Source organism: Pygoscelis adeliae, unplaced genomic scaffold, assembly GCF_000699105.1.
Source record: "Pygoscelis adeliae isolate BGI_AS28 unplaced genomic scaffold, ASM69910v1 Scaffold24, whole genome shotgun sequence".
Taxonomy (NCBI): Eukaryota; Metazoa; Chordata; class Aves; order Sphenisciformes; family Spheniscidae; genus Pygoscelis; species Pygoscelis adeliae.
In genome coordinates, this window is record NW_008824806.1 from 2047907 (window position 1) to 2070810 (window position 22904).

The window sequence follows — 22904 nt, forward strand, 5'->3', positions numbered from 1 at the left end:
CCCTTGATGTTTTTTTGCCGGAGGTGCTTGGGCCGGGGGGGGGGGGGGAGCTTTTCAGTGCCTCTGCATCCCTGTGTGCAGAAAGGGGTGAATCTGTACCCCTCATTTCTCCTAGTGGTGTGAATCTTAAGGACATTCTTATTCCAAAATGTGTCATTAAGGAATTAAATCCTTTTGTAAATCCCAGATGTGCTCACAAGTCATTTTTGTGCTTTTGAAAGTAGTGCCATAATGTATTAGTATTTTTAGATCACTCAGATATTTTCAGCTGGAGGAAAATCTTTTCTTTTCTTTGTTAATTGTGCTATGAATAGATCTTAGGCTACTGAGGAGAAATGAGTCGATAAGTTGAAATGGTGATCCCTCGTGAGTTCAGGTGTACACCTGGCTGCCCTGAGTTGCTTACCAAGCTGGGCTGCTGGAGCGGTGACAGCTTCTACCAGCTGCAGATCTGTCCCAAAGTTTCCTGGGCTTTTTACGAAGACGTGGCAAGCTGCCACTGCTCCCAGCTCCTCAGGGCTGTGGATTAATACCACAGTTTAGACCCTGATCTTTCAGTATGAATCAAGATGGGCCCCTGCACTGTTCAAATTATCAGTAAAGAAACTTTAGAGCATCATCATCATTCATTAGCTGATTTCACTCCTTGAGATAAAGTAAGCAAAAGCTGTGCATGTAATAATCACAAATGAAAGGCAGGCAGAGGGAATGAACCAGAGGGAAAATGTTGGAAGATACTATTAACATTTGTAAAAGATTTTCTAAATGATAGGCTTAACCCTTTTCTGGAGTGAATCAGCATACCCAAGCTGACTGCGAGAGAGCTACAGCGGAGTCCTGTGTCTGGACCTCTGCACACTGGCTTCAAGGTTTTCAAGAAGGGATTGGTGCATGGGAAAGACAAGGTGGCCAAGTCTCCATTACAGCTCAGTCTTAGGCATCTACAATGGGATTGCCAACAAGTGACATGTATTATAGACATAAAATGCTAACCACGAGGTGAACCCAGCTCCACCAATAGGCAGAATAAGCAAAGGAGAAAGAATTATCAGGGGTAGAGGATTTAAATACCTTTGTGTGGGTAAATTATCAACTCATTTCTTACAGCTTTTCACTGGCCAAAGAGAGAATATCTCTTGAGACATTTTACTGAAGGCAGAAACCCAATTAGAATAAGATTCTTACACAACTAATAAAGTGTTTTCAGACAGAGAATTATTTTTAGTGCTGTAGAAATATTAAAGCATTAGAGCAAAATGTGTAAAAGCAGCGAAGAGCACAGTTAGAAATTTTTCATGGTCTTTAGGCTCCTAGATCGCTCATTTTTGAGGATCGGTTGGTGTTCTGGCAGTTTACAGCACTAGCTGGTTTTCCCCATTGCATTCGCCCATGCGCTGTGACACCAATGCCAAATCTTATTTCTTTTCAGAGCTAATGCCATTCTGGATACGCTAGAAACTTTTGCTGTCAGAAACGTGGAAGTGTGTGCATTCAGTGACATACTCTGGTTCCTCGCCTCCTTCAGCTGGGTGAAAATTTACAGGGGTCAAAAAACCTCTGGCCCTGATGTCTTTATGTTAAACTGACAACCAAGGATGCTAAGAAGTTCACGCGGTGTGGCTGGGAAGTGATGCACAACTGCTTCTGCATTAAAAAGACCCATTAGTTAGCAAGATACAGTCGTTATGAATTGTTTTCATAAATGTTTAATAATTGCATGCTGTGTGGCTTTACATTCGAGATTATCCTCCACCCCTTTTTCTGACACACTGTAGTTCATTTAGGTCACCTAAATGCTTAGGATCTCCTCCTTTAGACAGAAGGAAACCCTTTCAATGTGACCCTGCTTGGAAGTTAGGGACACGGCGGAATGAGTTCCTGAGAGGACACAACACTTCCCCTGACCTCACCAGAGATCAAAGGTGCTCAGCTCCTCCTGATTCACCGAGCCTGTGTGATGCCCAGGTTGGATGCCAGTCTGAAACATGAACTTCTCTGGTGACAGTGCTGAAACCGTGAAAGAGCCTGCATTTGGGCATGCCGTTGCTTCTCCCCAGTGCTGTCAACACCAAGACCCAGATTGTGATAGCAAAGCAGAAAGCTGCTGCTTCAGTGATTATTGCTGAGACACTGATGTACCCAACCATCTCTCCCTCCACATCTCCCCTCAGCACCATTTCTGCTGTATCTAATAACTGTTTCTTTATAAACAGTAATTTAGAACAATTAGGAGCAATAGCATAGTTAAACCTTTAAAAGGTTATCTCGCAATGTCATTTTCTTGACTAATGTGTTCCTGCTGCCATGTCGTTTGTGAATAGACATGTGTTAGCCAGCTAGTGTGCTTCATCTGTGGTGACTTTGATTTATTTGCTCTGTAAATTGGGACTGAAGCAATAATGGGAAGTGACATTAATTGTTTAAGAGAGTCCTCTTTGTCACATCCTGTGCTTTCTCTGGGGTGTTTGAATGTTGAAACTTGTACAAAACTAATTGAAATTGCTGTGATGAGGACCAGTGTCCACTCAACTTTCTGTTCTTGAATGTCAGCGCACTTGAATGTCTGTTTAAAGCACAAGAGCTGAGCAGCTAACAGCAAATATCAGGGTTTCTTCTGGCATGCTATTATTAAAGAAGGCATTCCCTGTTAGAAATAGTAACACTTCCAGCTTTGTTGTCAGCTTTATAAGCTGTAAGGCTCAGTAAGGGGGGGCAGTGGTGCCCCCCACCAGCTAGACTTGCTGGAGAAGTTCCTGGTGCGGGGCTGGGGGGCAGTCAGCCAGAGCCCCCCGCGGCCACCCCGGGGCTGAGGGCTGGCTCTCGCCACCATTCATCCCACCGCCTGCAAGGGGTTTGAAACGCTGTTGGAAAAAAAGTCAGCGCTTCATTACATCACAAAATGCTTTTTCGCCTGGTAACACCTTTTCGTACTTTTCTAGAAGTAACACCGTAATTTTCCTCTTTGCCTCTCAAAAAGCGGCTGTGAAAAGCTGTGTTTGGAGCACGGTTTTATTCTCAAGGTGGCTTCCCTCTGCTTATTTCCATCCTCTGCACACTGAATTATCATGGCACTGTGCATGTGTCTGTGTTCTTCCGTAGCTTTCTAGCTCGAAGACAGAGCTTTTCTGTAAGAAGCTGTGAGGTGTGGTTTGGCAGAGAAGCCTGGCAGGAGCAATTATCTGTGTGGTTTATGAGCATCTCTGTTCGGAGTCTGGTAGATACAGTATTACTAAAAAAAAGTTACGCTACGGGGATACCCAGATTCACTTGATTATTTTTTCTTTTCTGAGGTGTTACTGGCAATGTTTTGTTGTTGACTTTTTTAACTTTGTATTTTTTTTTCAAAGGGAGAGGTCTTGTTTGTCTTACTGGTGTATTCCTTGCTAGTTCACTTTTAAACTATGAGATTTGAACTCAGCTGAAATCTCTTCGCAGTGTGAATCTGGAGCATGATGAACCACTCTGAAGCTGGTGGAAAAACTCCCAATTTGATATCCCTGGAATCAGTGAAAGGCTTTTCATTTATTTTAATAGCACTAGGATCAGCCTAGGAATCCTAGATAATTGATCTGTCAAGATCAATTTCCAATCTTTCTGAAAAATCAATATAATGATTTTTACACAATTCTATTCTTCAGAACTCTCAGTACTCCAAAAATCTGTACCTTAATACACAGTAGGGACTATATTTCATTAAAAAATCGGAAGGCATTTAAATTTACTCAATTTGACAAAAAGAAGTCTTGTTGCTGAAATAAGATATCTAATATAAATTAACATTACAGCCACATCTGATTAGGAATTAATCTACTTTTTATAATTGCAGTCTGAATTAGATAAACGCATACAATAGTCACATTGAGCACTCTGACGACATAACTCGAAAGGACAACTTCAAAGGCAACCTGCTTAATACATTTCTTTAAAAGAAACCCAAAGAGCCTGCCATCTACAATATGAGTTCTGATGGCTAGTCTTATGCCAAAATCCTCAGGAATGAGAAGGTTTTTGCTTGGGTTTGGAGCAAGGATTTCCAGAAGTATGGAAGGGAAAACCTTTCTCTCTTACACCAGGCCGCGTATGTGAACAAGGTTTTCCAAATTTCACTGGTGATCCATTTTGGTCTTCTGATTAGCTGTCTTGTTCTCTGATTTTTGTAATTTTGTCAGGTCAATTAGCTGATGTTCAGCGTTGAAAAGAGAAAGAAAGAGACAGCCTGGGCTGACACCATCATTAGGTGTCAGCAGCTTAGGCACATCCTGTAATACAATCCCTGGGTGATTACTTCTCATTGTTAACACCAGATAAAAAAAAAGAATTGTGGAAGAAAAGTAAACTAGAGCAATACAGTGTGAGTGCAAAGAGATTTCTCTTGAACGCAGAGATGGATAATTTTATTGCGCTTAATTACATCTTCCAAGATGCTGTTGCAGGTTACTGTTTCAAGGGCTGGTTTAACTCTGTTTGGACTGCTTTTCCACAATACAGAGGCATCATTTTATTCCTTTTCTCTTCTCACCTGGTTCCACTTTTTGTTTTGTCCCCTCCCACAGAAGATAGATGAAGAGAGCGAGGCAAACTTGCTAGCTGTTCTCACTGAAACACTGGACAGCATCCCTGTGGATGAGGATGGGTTGCCTTCATTTGATGCACTGACAGATGGAGATGTGACCAACGAAAATGCCGCTAGCCCTTCCCCAATGCCCGACGGCACCCCTCCAACTCAGGAGGCAGAAGAGCCGTCTCTAGTAAGAACCCTTCCTACTGTTTAACAGGAATTGGATGTGCCTCTGGCTACCCGCTGCATGGGTATGATGTAGTCACAGTAAGGTGTGGACTTTTCATTTAGACTGGAAAGGAAAATCATGTAAAGAACTGAAAACTAAGCAGGGAAAAAACCCCACCAAATAGCCATAGGATCACTAATAAGGCAGTCTATTAAAAAGCATGTTGAAATATTGTTCTTGAGATTCTTGTGCTAATGGCTGACACTTTTGCTTATCATTCTGTTCAAATAAGTCAGAGTAATGGTTTTTAATTCATATTTCATTTCTCGGGGCTCTTTTTGTATGTATGTTTAGACGTCACTTTTGGTGATCTGTAAAGAAACGCCCATTGAGTCTGGCGGGATGTGGGGCTAATTTTGTGCCTTTAACATTGATTTGACCAGTAAGCTCCAGCTTAGTGCTAATCAGGGCAAAACTGAATCTTGGGTGAGGATGTGGGTGAAACCTTATCTGCATTTTGATCAGTAAAACCAGTTTGTTTGAGACGTGATTCTGTTTCTGCTGAAAGCCCCTTATCATTGGCTTCTGTGGAAGCAGAGCCAGATACCTGCATCTTGATGCTGTATCCATTAGTCTGTTAAAGTTAACATCTCTGTTTAGATGAGAGGCCTCTTTTGTCAAACAGATCACCGAGAATTTCATTTTGCCATGGATTCAGAAATCCAAGACCCCTGTCATTTCTGCTTGCCCAGCAGTATACTGCAGTAAAGGGAGCAGAAATACGCTGCCAAGCCAGAAGAAAATTAAATCTGTTTGGTCTGGGGAATATTGAGCCCTTCTTTCTGTTTTTTTGTACTTTGCTTGCTGAAATTGATATAGCTAACTTTAAGTAACTATGCAAAAATGTAGATAAGTCATTTTAGTCCATAAAGATGCATAACTTTACTCTTTTCCTTCCACTTCCCTTTCCCTGATGTGTTTGTAGCTTAAGAAGCTCTTGCTGGCTCCAGCCAACACTCAGCTAAATTACAATGAATGCAGTGGTCTCAGCACACAAAACCATGCAAACACTAATCACAGGATCAGAACAAGCCCTGTGGTTGTTAAGGTACAAACTTAATCTTTGTAATAAGGAAAAACGAAAAAAAAAAAAAAGTGTAACAAGGTCTTTTATGCTTTCAGCAACCAAGCAAGCACTAGATCTATACGTATTGTATTAATCTGTCTACTGTCTTGCAACTGCTTTAAAAAAAAAAATGCGAACAGATTATAGGCTGGGTTCCAGAAAATCACCTGAGCTCCTTTATGCTCTGAATATTTCATTTGTGCTTTTTCTCTTGGCAGAGTTCAGTTGTAGTCCCACCGCCTGTTACTCTCGCCTATGTTATTGATACACAGAGCAGTAGGGGGTACGATAAAATTTGCTGATGGGCTGGTGTTGTTTATGAGTGACTCCAGGATGCAGGACTGCCATTTTACCAGCTGTCTGAGCTAAGAAAAATGACACTGGATTCCTGGCAAAAGATGTATATCAGCCATTAATTGGATAGAATGGGGGCCCTGACATAATTCTGTTAGCAGGCAGTATTAAACAATGTTTGTCTTGCCGTTCACTGTAACTGAAAACGGAGCATTTAGGGGTACTTAAGAGAGTTGTGAATATTGGGCTCAAGCAATCAGCAACAAATTAAGGTTTAAACCAGCTTATTTTTTTGTTCACAGTAAAGGCGCTGTAGGGTCTTGTTAGTTACATGTTGCTGAGTAGGAACATTGAAATGTAGGAGAAATGAAATAAAAAGCTGCATAAATGTCATTTAGGAATTTTAAATGTAATTTTCTTTCCTTGTACTGCAAACAGTTATTCACAGCTCATAGATCTAGTACACTTAGACTGAACACTTCATTGAAAATCTCATCTCTTCAGAAAACCTATATCCATTCTGATAAGGTTCAGCTCACTAATTTCAGCTTTATTTTATTTTATTTTATTTTATTTTGCCCTGTTTTTAAGACTGAGAATTCATGGAGCAATAAAGCAAAGAGCATTTGTCAACAGCAAAAGCCTCAAAGACGTCCCTGCTCTGAACTTCTCAAATATCTGACTACGAATGATGACCCTCCGCAGACCAAACCAGTAGAGAACAGGAACAGCAGCAAAGAGAAATGCACCTCCAAAAGGAAGCCCCATCTGCAGTCTCAGACAAATCATCTGCAAGGTAGGTGTGGGACCGCAGAACACAGCTTTGGTACCAGCAGTAATGCAGGGAAGCTGAAATACCACGGTTGTGAATACCCTTGATACCTCTTCTGTTCTTTGGATTAGTATTGTAAATCCAGCATCTCTTCTGTGTAGGGAGAATTTTGGAACAGTATAATGAAGTTAGAATTAGTTAGCTAGATTTAGCTTTTAAATGATTTTAATCCTGTCTCTATTGCCCCAGCCCCAGAAAAAGAATCTCAGGAAAAAAAAGTTTAACAAAATACCACATGTTAATATACCAAGCTAGCTGGAGATACTTATTCAGAGTACTGTACCACTAAGAAATCATTATACCCCTAAACAAGCTGGGCAGGCCAGTTCATTAGTGAGCTTCTTTCTTTTTTGCTAGCGTAAAACTGAAGGCATTGTTAACCTGCCACATAGTCCTTTAAGAGACAATAAATAGTGCTTCCACTGCTACAGAGAAAGCAATAAATGTGTCATTCCTGTTAAAGCTGGAATGCCGGCTTGTAATTTTATTTTGTAAATAGTTGAAAGTTTAGCTGCCGTCCTGATCTTTCTCTCTCTTTTTAGATTCTTTGTGGCCAAAACTAAACACTTGTGTTGACTTTTAATATCCCCCGATGCATAAAGAACTGGTCTATATTACAAGTAGCTTCTGTGACAGAGATGCAAGAACTTAAAGACCCCTCTCTCTCTTTCTATGTAAAAGCTTACGAGCCCAAAGGGAGATTTTTTTAAAGTTACTGTTACTTTAAAATACATCTATGTATATGTATTGGCCTGGCATCTAGAAGGCCAGGTACCTATCTCAGTCACATCAGTGCAAATCCTGGATGACTCCACTAAAGTCAGTGGAAGTAATCTGGCTGCAAGAGAGATCAGGATACAACCCTGAATGTGTTGTTCTGGTATTTTTAAAGCAACAATTGTAAACTGTATATGTTTTTTCTTCCTTTCCCCTCCCCCCTCCCTGCATTTTCAGCCCCCAGCAAATCTAATTTTTCACTCTTCACTAGGAAGTATAAGCAAACTTAATAAAAATAATCTTCCCTTCCTGCTACTAAATACCCTTCTCACAGCTGTACATTCTGACATCCTGAGTATACTTTTCCCCATTATGGTCTCAAATTCTCTGAACAATGCTTCTTGTAAGAAAGAAATCCAACTGCCCCTAGAGCTTCTTGGATGCCAACTGCCATTCCTTCTGGATGGCTTCAGCAGTCTGGTTCACAGCAACATCCAGACTGAAGTGTATGTGAAAACCTGGGTCTCTTACTGCAATGGTACTGAAACATAGACCTGCCAGAAGTTATAGGGGGCTTTATTAACACTGTTGGGTGTTAAGGTGATACGTGATAAGGTATGTCATCTGTAACATGCTGTATGCACATGTATGTTATATGCATACATAGATGTATGCACATAAATACAGATTATAAAATCTTCCTATTCAGATCAGAGCTGCATTTTTTCCCCAGCTGAGGCAATTGTGTAGATTCAGTGCAAAGAAGCAGGGCACGTTGGGTTGTGGAAACGGCGCAGAAGGAGAGGTTAGGAAAGTCCAAAGGGACATATAGCTAACTTACCAGTGTTTAACAGGTGTCTGTGACTTTGGTGGTATTACAGGTGAAATTGCAGGCAGAGAGAAATTACTCTCTTCTTTAATTCCTGCAGTTTAATTTACAGGCTTCTGAAATGTTGTTTTTTCATCAAATTTGCCTCATACACCAATATATGGCTTCAATATCAATGGATTTGCATACAATACAAATAGAAGAATATAATGCTTGCAGCTTGTACAGTCAATTCATGTGGAATCAACCTTGCAAATTTAACTGATATTTGCAGACCTGCAGTCATTTGTTCATACATTTAATCAAAAGTGTAAGAAAATTGGCTCCTTCTGTTTTAAAAAATAATCAGGGTCTGATATTTTCTTTCAAAGTTAGGGAAAGCTCACAAAGGATAAGTCAAACGGTATTTTCCTTTAGGGTTACCGTTGCAAACATATTGCAAACCCACGGGAATGTCCACAAACCCGTTCATGCCAAAGATCATCTGTGGTTTTGCATTGAAATTTGCCCATGAGGAAACTTAGTTCTTTTGAACCTGAATGTTTTCAATTTACAGGAACAAGCAACTTCATGTGAACCCTTTTTAATAAGAAAAAAACACACCACAGTAGACCTTGAAACTCTAATAAACAAGCACCATGGAAAATGATAGTGTCTTGGCTAAATATTTACACTATCAATAGCTGTATGTGAGGACAAATCCTTTGCAGGAATACTGTTTGGTCAAGCCCTTGCCTAGCAATAAGAAAACTGATGGGTGTTTTGGTATGCGAATTTCTCAGTGGGAGAGCTCAGTGATATCTGCCTAAAATGAATACATACGAGCGTGAGATAACGCCTTGGTTCTGTGCCCATCTCTGGCAGATTTGCACTGTACCTCAGTGCTTCAGAATTTTATATATATATATTCTGATGTGGGACTATTCTGTGGGTCTAATGAGAGCTAGAATGAGACTCTTTAGAGGCTTAAATAGCTCTTAACATTTGACTTCCTTAGAAAGCCTAAATTGGGTAAGAGTATGTAGATTTTTATCCTCTAAAAAAAAGTGGAAGCCTTTGTATAGAACTTTATTCCAGAGCCTTACTGTAAGGTCTGGGTTTTTTAAGCCAGTTTTACTTCTAGGTAGCCACTGGCAAACATTAGTATCCCTAGACTTATATAAAATACACACAAAGATGTGTCAGGTTACATTCAGTCTTATTGCACCTGGTTTTATGCACAAATCAGCGGCAGTGCTGGATCAGACAAATAACTCGTTGGGGTGCATCTCCTCACTCTGGTGGTGACTTCTGAGGAAGGTGAACCTGAGGTGAACACCTGAGCTTCCATTTCTAACTTTCATATGGGGAGGAGGAGAAACAATATGCAGCTCTTGAGAATTGAGTTAATTTAAAAAAAAATGTAATATTACTTCAGGAATGCTCTAGAGCTTATAAGAGTAATCAATTTGCATATAAAATCCTTTGATGTTGATGGGAGCTCCAAGCCTGGAATGAATATGAAATACGCAGTAGTGACACTCTGGACAAAAGATCTGCAGTGCAGGAGTGTTCAAGGGGAACATTTTGTCTTAAGTAATTAATTTGCAGAAGAGATTCCCTGCTGTTGTTCTTGGTACAATGCTCTCTGCGTTTAAACATCAATCTAACTTCTGAAAAGTAAAATTTGCAAGTAATATTATTTTTAATTTTCCAACATTTTACTGGCAATTAAAGGAATCTTAGTTTTATTACAATATCCTAGTTCTTGGCTTGCTTTGGGAAAATACAAGTTTGCATGAATAAAAGCTACAAAGACTTGTATTTTTATAGCTAGAGCTTTGTTTTTTGCATATGTTGGGATTGTAGTGCTGAGAGCTTCAACCCCATTTTTAACCATCTGTGACTGTGTCCGTGGCTTGTCATAGTTTGCAGGATAATTTGCAGAAATTTGGACTATAACTGGTTGGACTCTGGCCTTACAGAAAAAAACTATTCTCAGTGCTATATATAAAGTCGTATATTGTAGAAGTAAAATTAACTGAATATTCATAACGATCTGTTACTTCGTAGTTATTCTGCTGCTCCTGTTTCCAAATAAAACGTGAACTGTAGTCTAAATTAACTCTAAGAGAAATAACATTTTCACAGTGTATCCTGTAGTGTTCTTCATTGATTTTTAACATGTACCACTCTTCTTCTGAAAGGTTCTTGGCATTTGGGTTGTGTACGGTATTTCAGAGATACAGTAATTGATGTAAATCATTCTTGAAATTTAGGTGCCCTTTTGGTACCAGTAATAAGGAATCAGGATGAGTCTATCTATCTGTTTATCTGTCTAAGATACACTGAAATGGCTATTGAACTATCAGAGCTCAGCCCTAACTGACTAACATGGGATTCCAGCACGAAAATAAAAATAAGTCTTTTTAGTATACCTTATGGAGTGTTTAAATATTCCGTAATCGTTTTCTTTTTCCCTTCAGCCAAACCAACAAGTTTATCACTTCCATTGACGCCCGAGTCACCAAAGTAAGTACTAAAAAGTGCAAACATTTATAAAAGGGAGGGGGGTTCAATAGATTTTGGCTACAGCAACTCCATTTCAGCTTGTTTTTATAAATGTGCCCTGTCTTCCAGTGATCCCAAGGGTTCCCCATTTGAGAACAAGAATATTGAACAAACCTTAAGTGTGGAACTCTCTGGAACTGCAGGTGAGAAATGGGGAGTGCTGGCTCTTCCTTTAAGCATGGCTCGTGTGTGTGTTTGTTCATTTTAATATACCACATGTACACTGAGATCTCACAGAGGTCTCCAGTAGATTAACTTCAGTGCAGTTTAGCATTGGCTTTTTATCCAGTTACCTGAGAAGGAATGTGTTTGAAAATACGGCTCCAAACCTACACGAGTGCATAATTTCTGGGGAAATATGAATGAAACCATTTATCTGTTATACTTCCCCATTTCCCCATAGATTTGTGTACTGCTGAGCACCATCTTTCAAAGACAAACCCCACAGCACAGTGTAATCGATGTTACAGATGGAAAAGTTATGTCATCCAGTCTGTCTCCAGGCTGGTCTAGGGCTGTACGTGACTGCATGTTTCAGTGCTTTGTCAATTTTAGATTAATATGTCACAAATAACAGCTTTCTCCTCTACCACTGAAAAACTATTCCATAGCTTAGAGGTAATTTTTTAAATTGGTGTTCATTTTATATTCTTGCTTTCTCTTTTATTTGTTCCGTTAGCACATTTCACACAACCTCCCTTTACCCTCCTCCTCCTTTCAGATCCCTGGTGTTTGTACCTTTTGAAGATTTGTAGATTTTTTTATCATGTTCATGCATCACCCACTGCACTCATTTAATTCATCTGCTCTTCTTTCCTCTAAAGTCAATTCCTTCAGACTCAGATCTGTTTTATTGCTTTCCTCTGAACTCTGTTTTGGCTCTGTTTTCCTGAAGTGTCCAGAACTGAGCACAAGAGCACACGTTGAGCTCCACCTGAGCTATTGCCAAGACTGTTTTCTTTCTCAGTTGTGTAATATTGAAAAATAAGAGATGTACTTGGCATGCATTTCTCTCAGGATAACAGTGGATTGTAAATTATGTGATCTCTAGCGTTTTGGGGGGCATTGCAAAATACGTCTTCAGGTACCATAAATCAGTTTGGTGCCCCTAAAGTCAGTGGCAGCTTCACGCAAGAGCAGGCCCAAGCACTAGATTTGTGTATGTACTTTGGGCTTTCACCTCCCTACAACCACCATTTCACTTTTTCAGAAACTTCTTCATTAGTTCAGCATTAAAACATGCACACTTCCCTCTGCCATCTCCTGAAAACCTGCAGTCTTAATCATTCCTCTCGTGACAAAAGGAAGCATCCTTCCAACACACCTTCTTTTTGCAAAACCAACACAAACACAGCAAAATTCACTGTGTGCAGCAGGATAATCCTGTTCAGTGCCAGTAGGCCTGAAGCATGGAGAAGTCTCTTTTATCATTACTGGAGAGCAAATCTGCGTGAGGGTGCCCATTTGTAAGCGCACTGGTAAGTCAGTGCTTAGTGCTGCCAACTGAAAGGGGCAGATGAGGTGACTACAGCAGGGTGGTACAAGCAGCCGTTGAAATCACTGAAGGGAGCACTGTTTTCTCCTAGCCAGAAAGTCAGCAGCCTGCTCGTCCCATCAGCTGACTAGACAGAAACTGGGAGTTGGTCTGACCCCTGGATAGTCCTCTAGTATTGCCCCCATAATGGCAACCGGAATGGTGTTGGTATTACCAAATTCATTCCGCTCCATCAGCTGTGCACAGAGGAGGAAACAAAACAGCTCTGTAGTTGTCTTAGACAATATGACCAGGAGAACTAGCGCATTAAAAAATGCGTCAGAAGCTGTGAAACAGCACAACTGGATGAATATGTGAACAGGAACGTTGGTACTATGAAAACATGATTTTTTTTCCCTCTGGAAGTAAATAGCGTCTAGCTAGAAAATAAACTGATGATAATCAGGAAGAGTAAGAGTTGGTGGAATGGGTGTGGCCAGGGAGTTGGGGTGGTGTTACCAAGCAGCATACATGATGGTGGCTCTTGGACTTCATGTTGCGCTTGCTCTGATCTTCACAATACCCGGTGAGGAGATTTCAGGAGACTGTATTTCATCACTTGGTAGCTGTATTAATCTCTGCCTTCACATACACGTAGATTTTATTTTTATATTCATATATGTATATAAATCTATAAAAAGATGAGTGGTTGTGCATGTCTTACTTTTTAACTCATTTGTATTGCAGTAGTGTCTTGTGTCATGAGTCTGCTTGTGCTGGAAACAGACAAGTATGTAACAGAAAGAACCTCGAGTACTGAAGAACTTAGAGCGTATGTGAGTAAATCATGGCAGAACTGGGACTCACTTCAGTAAAAAAAAAACACCCCAAAAAAATAAGGAAAAAAATAGTGGCAGTAGTGATTAATAACACCTTGGAGTTCTTTAGTGAGACCCTGGCAACTCCAAATTATATCCAGATAACCGCATTGCTCATTGTCCTTATATAGGGCAGCTTGCACTGTACAAGCACTATTTATTATAATTTAAATAGGAGTTGCCTTGATCTCACTGCCGAATTGAAAAGACCATTAGCAGTGCTGCTCGCACTATTGAAGCACAAAGTATTTTAATATAAATAGCAGCTCTCTTGATCTCTCTGCTGAAAACAGCATTGGTTCCCTCACTGATGAATTAACTATAGAGTAGAAAAATAAATAAATAAAAACATTTCCCACATGAGCCATCAATCTTCGTCACACGCACATTTTGGATTCATGTATCTAAAGTCAAACTGAAACCGTTCTCTTGCCGATGCTATATCTTGCTTTACAAAGGATTTCTTAGTAGTCATGAATGTAACTTGGTCCTCCCTAAAACTGTCAAAACATTGATTTGTCAAATCACAAGGAAAAAATATTTTTTGAAGTGTTTTCAAGCCACATGTAAGAATTCTTTGAATGCACTTTAAATAAGTGGCCTATGATAGAGGAATAAGTCCATTGATATCTAAAATCCCAACTACTGCAGCTGATTTCAAGTGCTATTCTAAGGAAAATGGACCAGAACATTACGATATGGAAGGAGTCCTAGGTGATGATAATGTAGTGGATGAAATTTCTGTGTAAGGCGAATATCATTCTGAGTAAGAGGCTCACAAGAGGTCCTTCTCCCTTTGTTTCCACAGCTAGCTGCATTGCCAACGCCTTGCTAAGAGGCCGTGGGCTTGAACCTCTCTAATGTCTTCCAGGAACATGGGACGTTTCTGTGTCACTGCAAGACCTCTTTCCTCTTTGTTACCAGTCAGGTTGAGGGGCACCTGCAGGCACAGGGACTAGGAGGATGACACCCTCTGGAGGTGGCTGTGTTTCTCTAGGTGATCGATGGCTCCTCAGTGATTGTCTTAGACTTTCTGCTGAACTTCTAAATTCCAGAAGTTAGATGGTGTGACTCCTAAATGTTTGAAATTCATCTCTCTCTGTTCTGTGTCTTTTTAAACCTTCATTCCTAAGTACTCAAAGCCATGATGTAAGTGCATGAAGTGAGTTTACACGCCTAAGGCTCAGTCAGGAACTGAAAGGCTATTTCCACCCTCTTATCTACAACAGGTGACTTGGTGAAAAGTCTCTCATTTGCACACAGATCCCTGTAATTTACCTGAGCATAAAACTCCTCACCAGTCTTTCTTGGGTGCAAAATTTGATTTCTCCAAAAAGATGACAGAAAAGGCTGTATGAATACAATCAGCTTCAACAGTGATTTGGAATTCATGAGCATCCTTGAGGACACTTAGACTCTGCTATTTGCCCACCTCTAGATCTCTGTTACCTCTTAGTTGTCAGAACAAATACTTAAAATCTATCATATAAGAACTTGTTTGACCTCAGAATGATTTCTGATAAAATGAAATGTGAGATGCAGAATTGTCCAGAGGGAATAAAATCTAGTAAATTATTTGATATTTTCAGGCGTCTGTGTTTATTCTCTGCAGCACTGACAACAGGATTAAACTGAATACTCAACAAGCATGTAGTTTTTTATTATATGATGGCTATTTAATTTTATTATATTTTCCTGGCTTCTGCAATCTTCTGCCACACAAAAGCTATTCTGATTCTTTTACTGAATTGAGCTGTTATCTTGTGTTCAGTGTTTTAAGTGGCCTTAGATAATGTTTCCCTTGACAATCCATTTTCAAACTTAAAAGGTATAAAAGAATTCATTTTCAATGCCTCTCAAAAGCCCAGTGCACATGTAGAAAGGTTCCAGGGCTGCGTTCCCCAAAAGACACTAATTCTCAGCCCCCTCAAAGCACAACAAACGTCATGAAACATTTAAATGCTAACAGTTACAGTAGAGTTTTAGAAAGATCGGTGTCTATGTAAAACAGCATTGCAAATCAGTCCTAAAAAGTCAAGATGTCACATTTTATGCAAAGGCACTCCCCTAATTTCTGCTTATCAACCTAGCTGAGCTATATGAGTTACTAAAGGTTTTTTTTAGTGGAGTTTTGGAATGTATCAAAAGCAGTTTCACTCTCCCAGAGACTTTCTTGAAAGAAGTCGCTCGGCCAGGGTGGCGGAGTCGGCACGCATGCAAACACCTTTTGTTGCACAGGCACGGGGAGGACGGTGCTGCTTCGGCAGCAGTGCTGGCAAATTGATGTATGCTATTTTCAAGCACGAGATCACCGAGTGAGTTCGTAGTATATAGCTGAGCAGAGCAAGGCAAAGTGCAAACGTACCAGTTACTGAAGCCATTCAATTAAAGAAAAGTCCCTACAAAGAAAATGGTTTTATAGCATGTCATGAAAAAATACTTGCCTTTTACTTTAAAAAGAAAAAAGACTGTTTAAGGGGGATGATTGTAGAGTATGTACCACTTCTAACAGACTTGCTGTGCAGAAGTACATAAGTGTGAGTGATGTAGAGGTACTTGTTTATTATAGAGCACATTTCAATGCAGTAATCATAAATATTGCTAAGGTTGTGCTCTGTTGAAATATGACCTACATACTCTTGATTGTTTGTGTTACGTGATTTGTCTGACACCCATTACATTCCGGGTAATGGCAGCCATTTGTTGCTGTGCACAGCAGGCTCTTTTGACAAAAGAAAATAGGCAGCAATAAAAAAGCTATAGTCTGAATTACATTCTGCACAGCGCTGCACTGCTGAGAGTTTGTGCAAGTGTGTTAACAATGCTCTGAACTGCCTCTTGTCAGCCTGTAATGGCCATCTGTCCTTCTATAAATCTGTCAAAACCTGCTAAGTTCAAGAGAGAGCACAGAATATACCTTGTACTGTCAATGCTAAAATGTACACATTGGCGGAGGAATCGGCGCGTATGAAATAATCCAACGGTTATAGAATATTGTAACGCTATTGATGTGGGATCATGGCCCTCGGTGAAGATTAACAGGGATTACTGTGAAGATGAGCAAGTGTGTGGCCAACTGGTTTTCTCAAAGTTCACGGTTTGGAGATTGGTCATGGGACACGCTGAAGGTGGACTCTGTAGCGATGACATGAATTCAAAACTTCACTCCCTCCTCCATCCCCCGATGGAGGTTTGTTCAAAAGTTAAATGAACATTTTAAAACTTTTATCTGTTTCTACTTGCCTGTGCACTTCCTGCTTCTGCTGCAAACCAGGAAAAAAGCCAAAATGCCACGAGGAAGCCCTTTCTTAGGCTGTCCCCAGCACAGTTCTGCCAGCAAGAGAAGTGCCAGTAAATTTAGCTCAGTCTGTACTTTTGCAAAGGTTTTTTTGGTAGGGTTTTTTTTTCCCCTCCTCTGAAGACTGTTGGACTCCTTGTCGGGCTTCTGGAAATCATTGTGCTCTGTGTTTAGCTTGCTTCCTGCCAGGGCTAGCTTTAAAGAAGTAGAAATAGAAACAATATTTTATTTTGAATATTGGATTATCTCTGGAGTTTCTTTGCCTGAAATTCTTAAATATGCATGTTCATTGAGGAGTGGTTGTATTTCTGCTTTATTCTTTCTTTAAAACCACATCCAAAAAATGGGTAACTAACCCCAGAGCTTCTCATGGGCTGTATAATTTCATAAGTAAAAGTGACAGTTCTAAATTTTTTATCTAGAAAACTGTCTTTGCTTACTCAAATCTTTGTTGAATCTGAGCCTGAAGTTTTAACCTGGAAATTATTACTGCGGAATTTTGAAAAGGACTATTCTGTTCATTTTACCAAAAATTCATTTGGCAGTCAAAAATATTTGGTAGTGAGGAGGTGGATAAGGTGTGAAATACATACTGCTGACTGAAGTGAATTTTTGGGGAGGAAGAAAAAATTGAGGACTCAAATTAAAGGAAAAAGTTTAACAGTGATGAATTTGCACAAAACTTTTTCACTATTAAATTCAAATTTGACGTGACTAGAGTTTTAGGTGTCATTATCTTTGCCTCAGTTTCCCTGACTTTTGTGGCATTAGGCAAAGTCTTCACATAGCCACAGGTAGCTCATAACCATTTTTTCCAAACATTCAGACAAAATCAAGCTTCTTTCTCACATCAAGTATTCATGCCTTGGTGCTCCTATGTTCTTTTTTTCTGGAACAAATTCATTGCAGCTAATGCAATGGGACTCCCAGTCTCCATTTATGCTCCTTAGGGAACACTATACATTGATGGACGCTTTTCCTTCTTTACAGCAAAACACTATAAAACATGTTCCATTTGCATTGATCTGCTGAGCTCTGTTGCATGGTTAAAAATACAAACCAAAACTCTATAGCCATGTTTGAAATACACATTTCCTGTAAGTGTGTCTGCCCTCTCTTTTCGTTCTTGCGAAGGAAGTAATGGAAAGCTCATTGCTCGGGCTAGAAGAAGAAATCTTGGGCAGCATCGGCCTCTGGAGCGCTTAAGGATGGTCTGGATTATCTAGAACTCCCTAATCTTGGTCTAATTTGTTTAATTTTAAGCATATATATTTTTAAATTACATTAGGGTCAACTGGACGGAAGTAAATTTTTTAAACATAACACACTAAGTACCTTCCTGAAGAGTAATTATTTCCTGAACAGTGGCTGCAGTTTGCTGTTACTCTGCCCTGGTGTCCTGGGTTATCCTTTTGTAAAGTCTGAAGAAATTCTGATTTCTACAGAAAATGTTGAGAGTTATATTCTACCCTTATAAAAATAATTAGGAGATGCTACTGGTTTTATTGGAATGGGCTGTAGTCCTTCCTGCAATTTTGTCTCACCATAGTGATAATCTATTACAGTTACGTGAACAATCCTGGTAGGTAGTGGTATCTTTAGTCTTTGAATACTTACCTGTTTCATTTTGACTCCCTACTTCATGACTCTTACTAATATTTAGTTCTAAATGCAATGGTTTATTACGGTTGCAGTTGTCCTATTGTTCACTTGGGTTTTAGTTGTAGAACCACATTTCAGGCAAAATGTATTAGTTATGCTTACAAGAATGTATTATACATACATTAGCAATGGTTTACTAAGTTAATGAACTGTGGAAACAAAGAGTCATTGCAGTCGAGTTGTAGAGTTGCTGTACTTCCTTCCATTAAAGTTCTGCGTCCTACCGAGGTTCCTTTGGTAGCACTCATTTATTTTTCTCGGGCTTGCTTTTATTCAGGTTTTTGTCTGCTAATTTCTTTAAGTTTTTGACAGTGCCAGTCTTTTGACTTTTGATTTTCATTTCAAAATCTTTTTGATTTTTAACAAAAAAGTCTTTTGTTTTTTATCTCTTGATCTTTTCTATCAAAATCTACAGAGAGAGAGGTGGATGTCATGGAGGAAGGGGCGGGGGAGCAGAAATGATGCTGAAGATTAATGGCAATGTATTAATACTGTTGCTATTGTTGTTACCAGACCTTTGGTGTCTCACACCCTAAATACTCTTATTCCCAGTATTAGTAGTGTTAAATTAAAGTGACATAGAATGGGTCTTGCTTTGTATCTGTTTTAAAGAAGCACACGAACCGCCTTTATAAACGTTGTATGTGTGCTTAAAAATATTCCATTCCTCCCTTTTTTCACCTTAGGCCTCACTCCACCTACGACCCCTCCTCATAAAGCCAACCAGGATAATCCTTTTAGGACTTCACCTAAGCCGAAGTCATCATGCAAGACTGTTGTACCACCTTCAAAAAAGCCCCGCTATAGTGAGTCTTCCGGTTCTCAAGGAAGTAACCCAATCAAGAAGGGTCCAGAACAGTCTGAGCTGTACGCACAGCTTAGCAAGACTACAGTACTGTCCAGTGGACATGAGGAGAGAAAGACAAAACGGCCCAGTTTGCGGCTGTTTGGTGATCATGACTACTGTCAATCTGTGAATTCAAAATCGGAAATACACATTAAAATATCCCAGGAACTTCAGGACTCCAGACAACTAGAATTTAAGGATTCTTCACCTGGGTGGCAGTGTCAGATTTGTTCTTCTTTAGAACAAGACCAGTATTTCAAGAAAGAGACTTTACAGACAAGTAAGCAGGGATCCCACGGTAATAACAGAAAACAGCTCCAAGACCAGGAAATTCGGGCTGAACTGAATAAGCATTTTGGTCACCCCAGCCAAGCTGTTTTTGATGAAGAAGCAGATAAGACCAGAGAACTAAGGGACAGTGATTACAGTAATGAACAATTCTCCAAACTACCTATGTTTATAAATTCAGGACTAGCAATGGATGGTCTCTTTGATGACAGTGAAGATGAAAGTGATAAACTATGCTACCCTTGGGATGGGACACAAGCCTATTCATTATTTGATGTATCGCCTTCTTGCTCTTCTTTTAACTCTCCATGCAGAGATTCAGTGTCTCCACCCAAATCCTTATCTTCTCAAAGATCCCAAAGGACACGCTCTAGATCAAGGTCCTTTCCTCAACGCAGGTCTTGTTCCCGTTCTCCATATTCCCGATCGAGATCAAGGTCGCCCTGTAGTAGATCCTCTTCAAGGTACGGTACAGCAAATTCATGTATCATCATCGTAGTTAATAAGAAGGAAAACAGCAAAAACGTAAAGCAACTTAAAGGAAAGAAAGAAAAAAGCAAGAAATAACTTAATCCAGTGCAACTCATTCTATTGCTCCTGAGCTGATTAACTCTGAAGGTTACGGGGTTGCTACAGAAACACTTGTTGCCATTATACTTTAAATTTGCCAAGTTTACACTTTCTGAGTGGAGCCAGTCAGGTCAGCGGCAGAGCAATTGGTGAGAGATGTACACAACTAACCTTTCCCATTATCTGCCAGCTGCCCGGTGCCAATCTAGCTGCAGTCCCTATCAGATGAAGTTGACAGCAGCTGACTCTCTGCTCTGTGTTAGCCTCAATAAGGAACATTACAGAAGGGCAAGGGGGGAAATCACTTGAGGCCTCTTAGTTGACTAGGAGATCGCAAACTGTCACTGGAAAATCTCACTGGTAGCTTGGAAGAAATTGTAAGTTAGGGGAAGAAGTAGAAAATGGCGTCAATAGATTCAAACTGAATGACAGAGGTGAACGAGTTTGTTTCTTCCTGCAGATCTTGTTGCTATTACGAGTCCAGCCACTGTAGACACCGAGCATACAGAAGTTCTCCCTTAGGTGCAAGATCGCGATCCAGATCACCGTACAGTCGCAGACCCAGGTAGTGCATTTTGCCTGCATTTGGTTTGCTTTGCAGCTGGTTCTCAAGAGATAATGAAGCATTCCAGAAATTGTATTACTAATTTTACATTCACAAATGCAGGTGCTTGATTTAATGACTAAGTTATGTTTCCTAGATATGACAGCTATGAAGAATATCAGCATGAAAGGCTGAAGAGGGAAGAATACCGCAAAGAGTATGAAAAACGGGAATCTGAAAGGGCCAAACAAAGGGAGAGACAAAGGCAGAAAGCAATTGTAAGCACTGTGAAGATAACTTTCATTTTGAAATAGATTTCTGTTTATTTTCATAGATTTCTAAAGCTAGAACTCAAACTTTCTTTTCTTTGTTTTTTATAAAAGAAAAAACAAAATACAAAAATCTGCTTACGTGTATTGCTTAGTATTTTGAATTTTAGGCAAATATGTTTTTTCATAACAATTTGTGTTTTGATGTTACAATACTAATTTTTTCAGGTTCTATAAATTGCAACTCTCCAAGTTTTTCACAGTTAACAGATACAAACAGCTTACTAGAAAAAGGTTTCATCCCAGACAACAGACAATTAAAAGTGAACCAGTCTATTTCTCATACAGATCTATCAGTGAACCTGCATTTTATACTATATATCACCTATCAGAGTGCCAGTAATCAATGTCTATTTTCTATATTTCTGGTTTTTTACATAAGCAATATAAGGAGTCAGCTTACATACTGATCGCTGGACTTTCGCAGTAGCTGTAACTGTCTATATAGAGGGTGCAGATAACAGAATTCAAAACCGGGATCCAAAGGCATGAGTTTAATTTTTTTTTTCCTGTCTGTGACTCAGTTAATTTTTAAGTTATTTTTAGCAAAATAAATAGTCTGAAGACATGATGCAATTTAAAAATGTCACTTAGCACTGGCCCTTTCATAATTAATATGCATTATTTAATTATTTTATTCATCAATGTTCTGTGTGAAACAACTGAAATACCTGAGGCAAAGGAAATACCCATGTGGGGATGAGCAACTCTCTTGGCTGTTGTAGCAGTAGGACAGGAGAATGGCTATTAAATGGACAGGTGGCTTTTGCCCCTTTTTAGTTCCCCATTGGCAACTGTGTGATGGTTTTGATAAATTAAATTGGGAGCTGCTGTATATCTGGACTCCTCTTGTAGTTGCTAAGCCCATTTGGTGGCTCACCTTAACATTTTCCACTTGGTTTTCTGTGTTCTTTCCATTCAGTTATACCTTCACCGCTGTTCTGGCTGTGCTCTGGCTCTTGCATGAACTGGTGCAGGCTGGGACACTTCATCTTCATTTCCACATTTTCCCTTAGCGCTCTGTCCAGGGCTCACCAAAATGAATAGGTCTTTTTTCCAGTGCCTTTAGAGGACTTTGTAGTAAAAGGTGATTTGTCACATGCTTGGCAGCATTTCTCCTAATACTTACACCTACCGAACTGGGAGTGTGTAGAGATTGACAGAGACTGGTGTAGTCTGCAGCAATGAGAAATTCTGGGAGGGAATAGACACCTTTATTTTCTGATTTTTGTCTCTGTTACTGTTGTTCTTAGTGAGCTTCATCAAATCATTTCACTTTCCTCTGCTTCAGGTGCCCTAAGTGTGGGTGATAGGTGTATTGAAAGGCAGGTCCTGCTTGACCAACCTGATCTCCTTCTATGACCAGGTGACCTGCCTAGTGGATGAGGGAGAGGCTGTGGATGTGGTCTACCTGGACTTCAGTAAGGCCTTTGACACCGTCTCCCACAGCATTCTCCTAGAGAAGCTGGTGGCTCACGGCTTACACAGGTGTACTCTGTGCTGGGTAAAAAACTGGCTGGATGGCCGGGCCCAGAGAGTTGTGGTGAATGGAGTTCAATCCAGTTGGCGGCCGGTCACGAGTGGTGTTGCCCAGGGCTCAGTTTTGGGGCCGGTCTTGTTCAATATCTTTACCGATGATCTGGATGAGGGGATCGAGTGCACTCTCAGTAAGTTTGCAGACGACACCAAGTTGGGCGGCAGTGTTGATCTGCTCAAGGGTAGGAAGGCTCTGCAGAGGGACCTGGACAGGCTGGATTGTGCCGAGTCCTGCACTTCGGCCACAACAACCCCATGCAGCACTACAGGCTTGGGGAAGAGTGGCTGGAAAGCTGCCTGGTGGAAAAGGACCTGGGGGTGCTGGTCGACAGCCGGCTGAACGTGAGCCGGCAGTGTGCCCAGGTGGCCAAGAAGGCCAATGGCATCCTGGCCTGTATCAGAA

The 22904-nt window shown here is 40.2% G+C and overlaps 1 protein-coding gene across 2 annotated transcripts in view; it reads left to right on the plus strand.

Annotated features, from left to right (window-relative positions):
• Nucleotides 1-22904, plus strand: part of PPARGC1A (peroxisome proliferator-activated receptor gamma, coactivator 1 alpha) — a 66905-nt gene that overhangs the window by 30255 nt on the left and 13746 nt on the right. Inside the window, exons 3-10 of one of the 2 annotated variants that reach the window (XM_009324061.1) lie at nt 4554-4748; nt 5713-5835; nt 6739-6943; nt 10991-11036; nt 11145-11218; nt 19074-19986; nt 20553-20657; nt 20794-20914. In XM_009324061.1, the coding sequence (XP_009322336.1) occupies nt 4554-4748; nt 5713-5835; nt 6739-6943; nt 10991-11036; nt 11145-11218; nt 19074-19986; nt 20553-20657; nt 20794-20914 (1782 nt within the window). The remainder of the gene's footprint in view (nt 1-4553; nt 4749-5712; nt 5836-6738; nt 6944-10990; nt 11037-11144; nt 11219-19073; nt 19987-20552; nt 20658-20793; nt 20915-22904) is intronic. The other variant, XM_009324062.1, reaches the window with a different exon arrangement.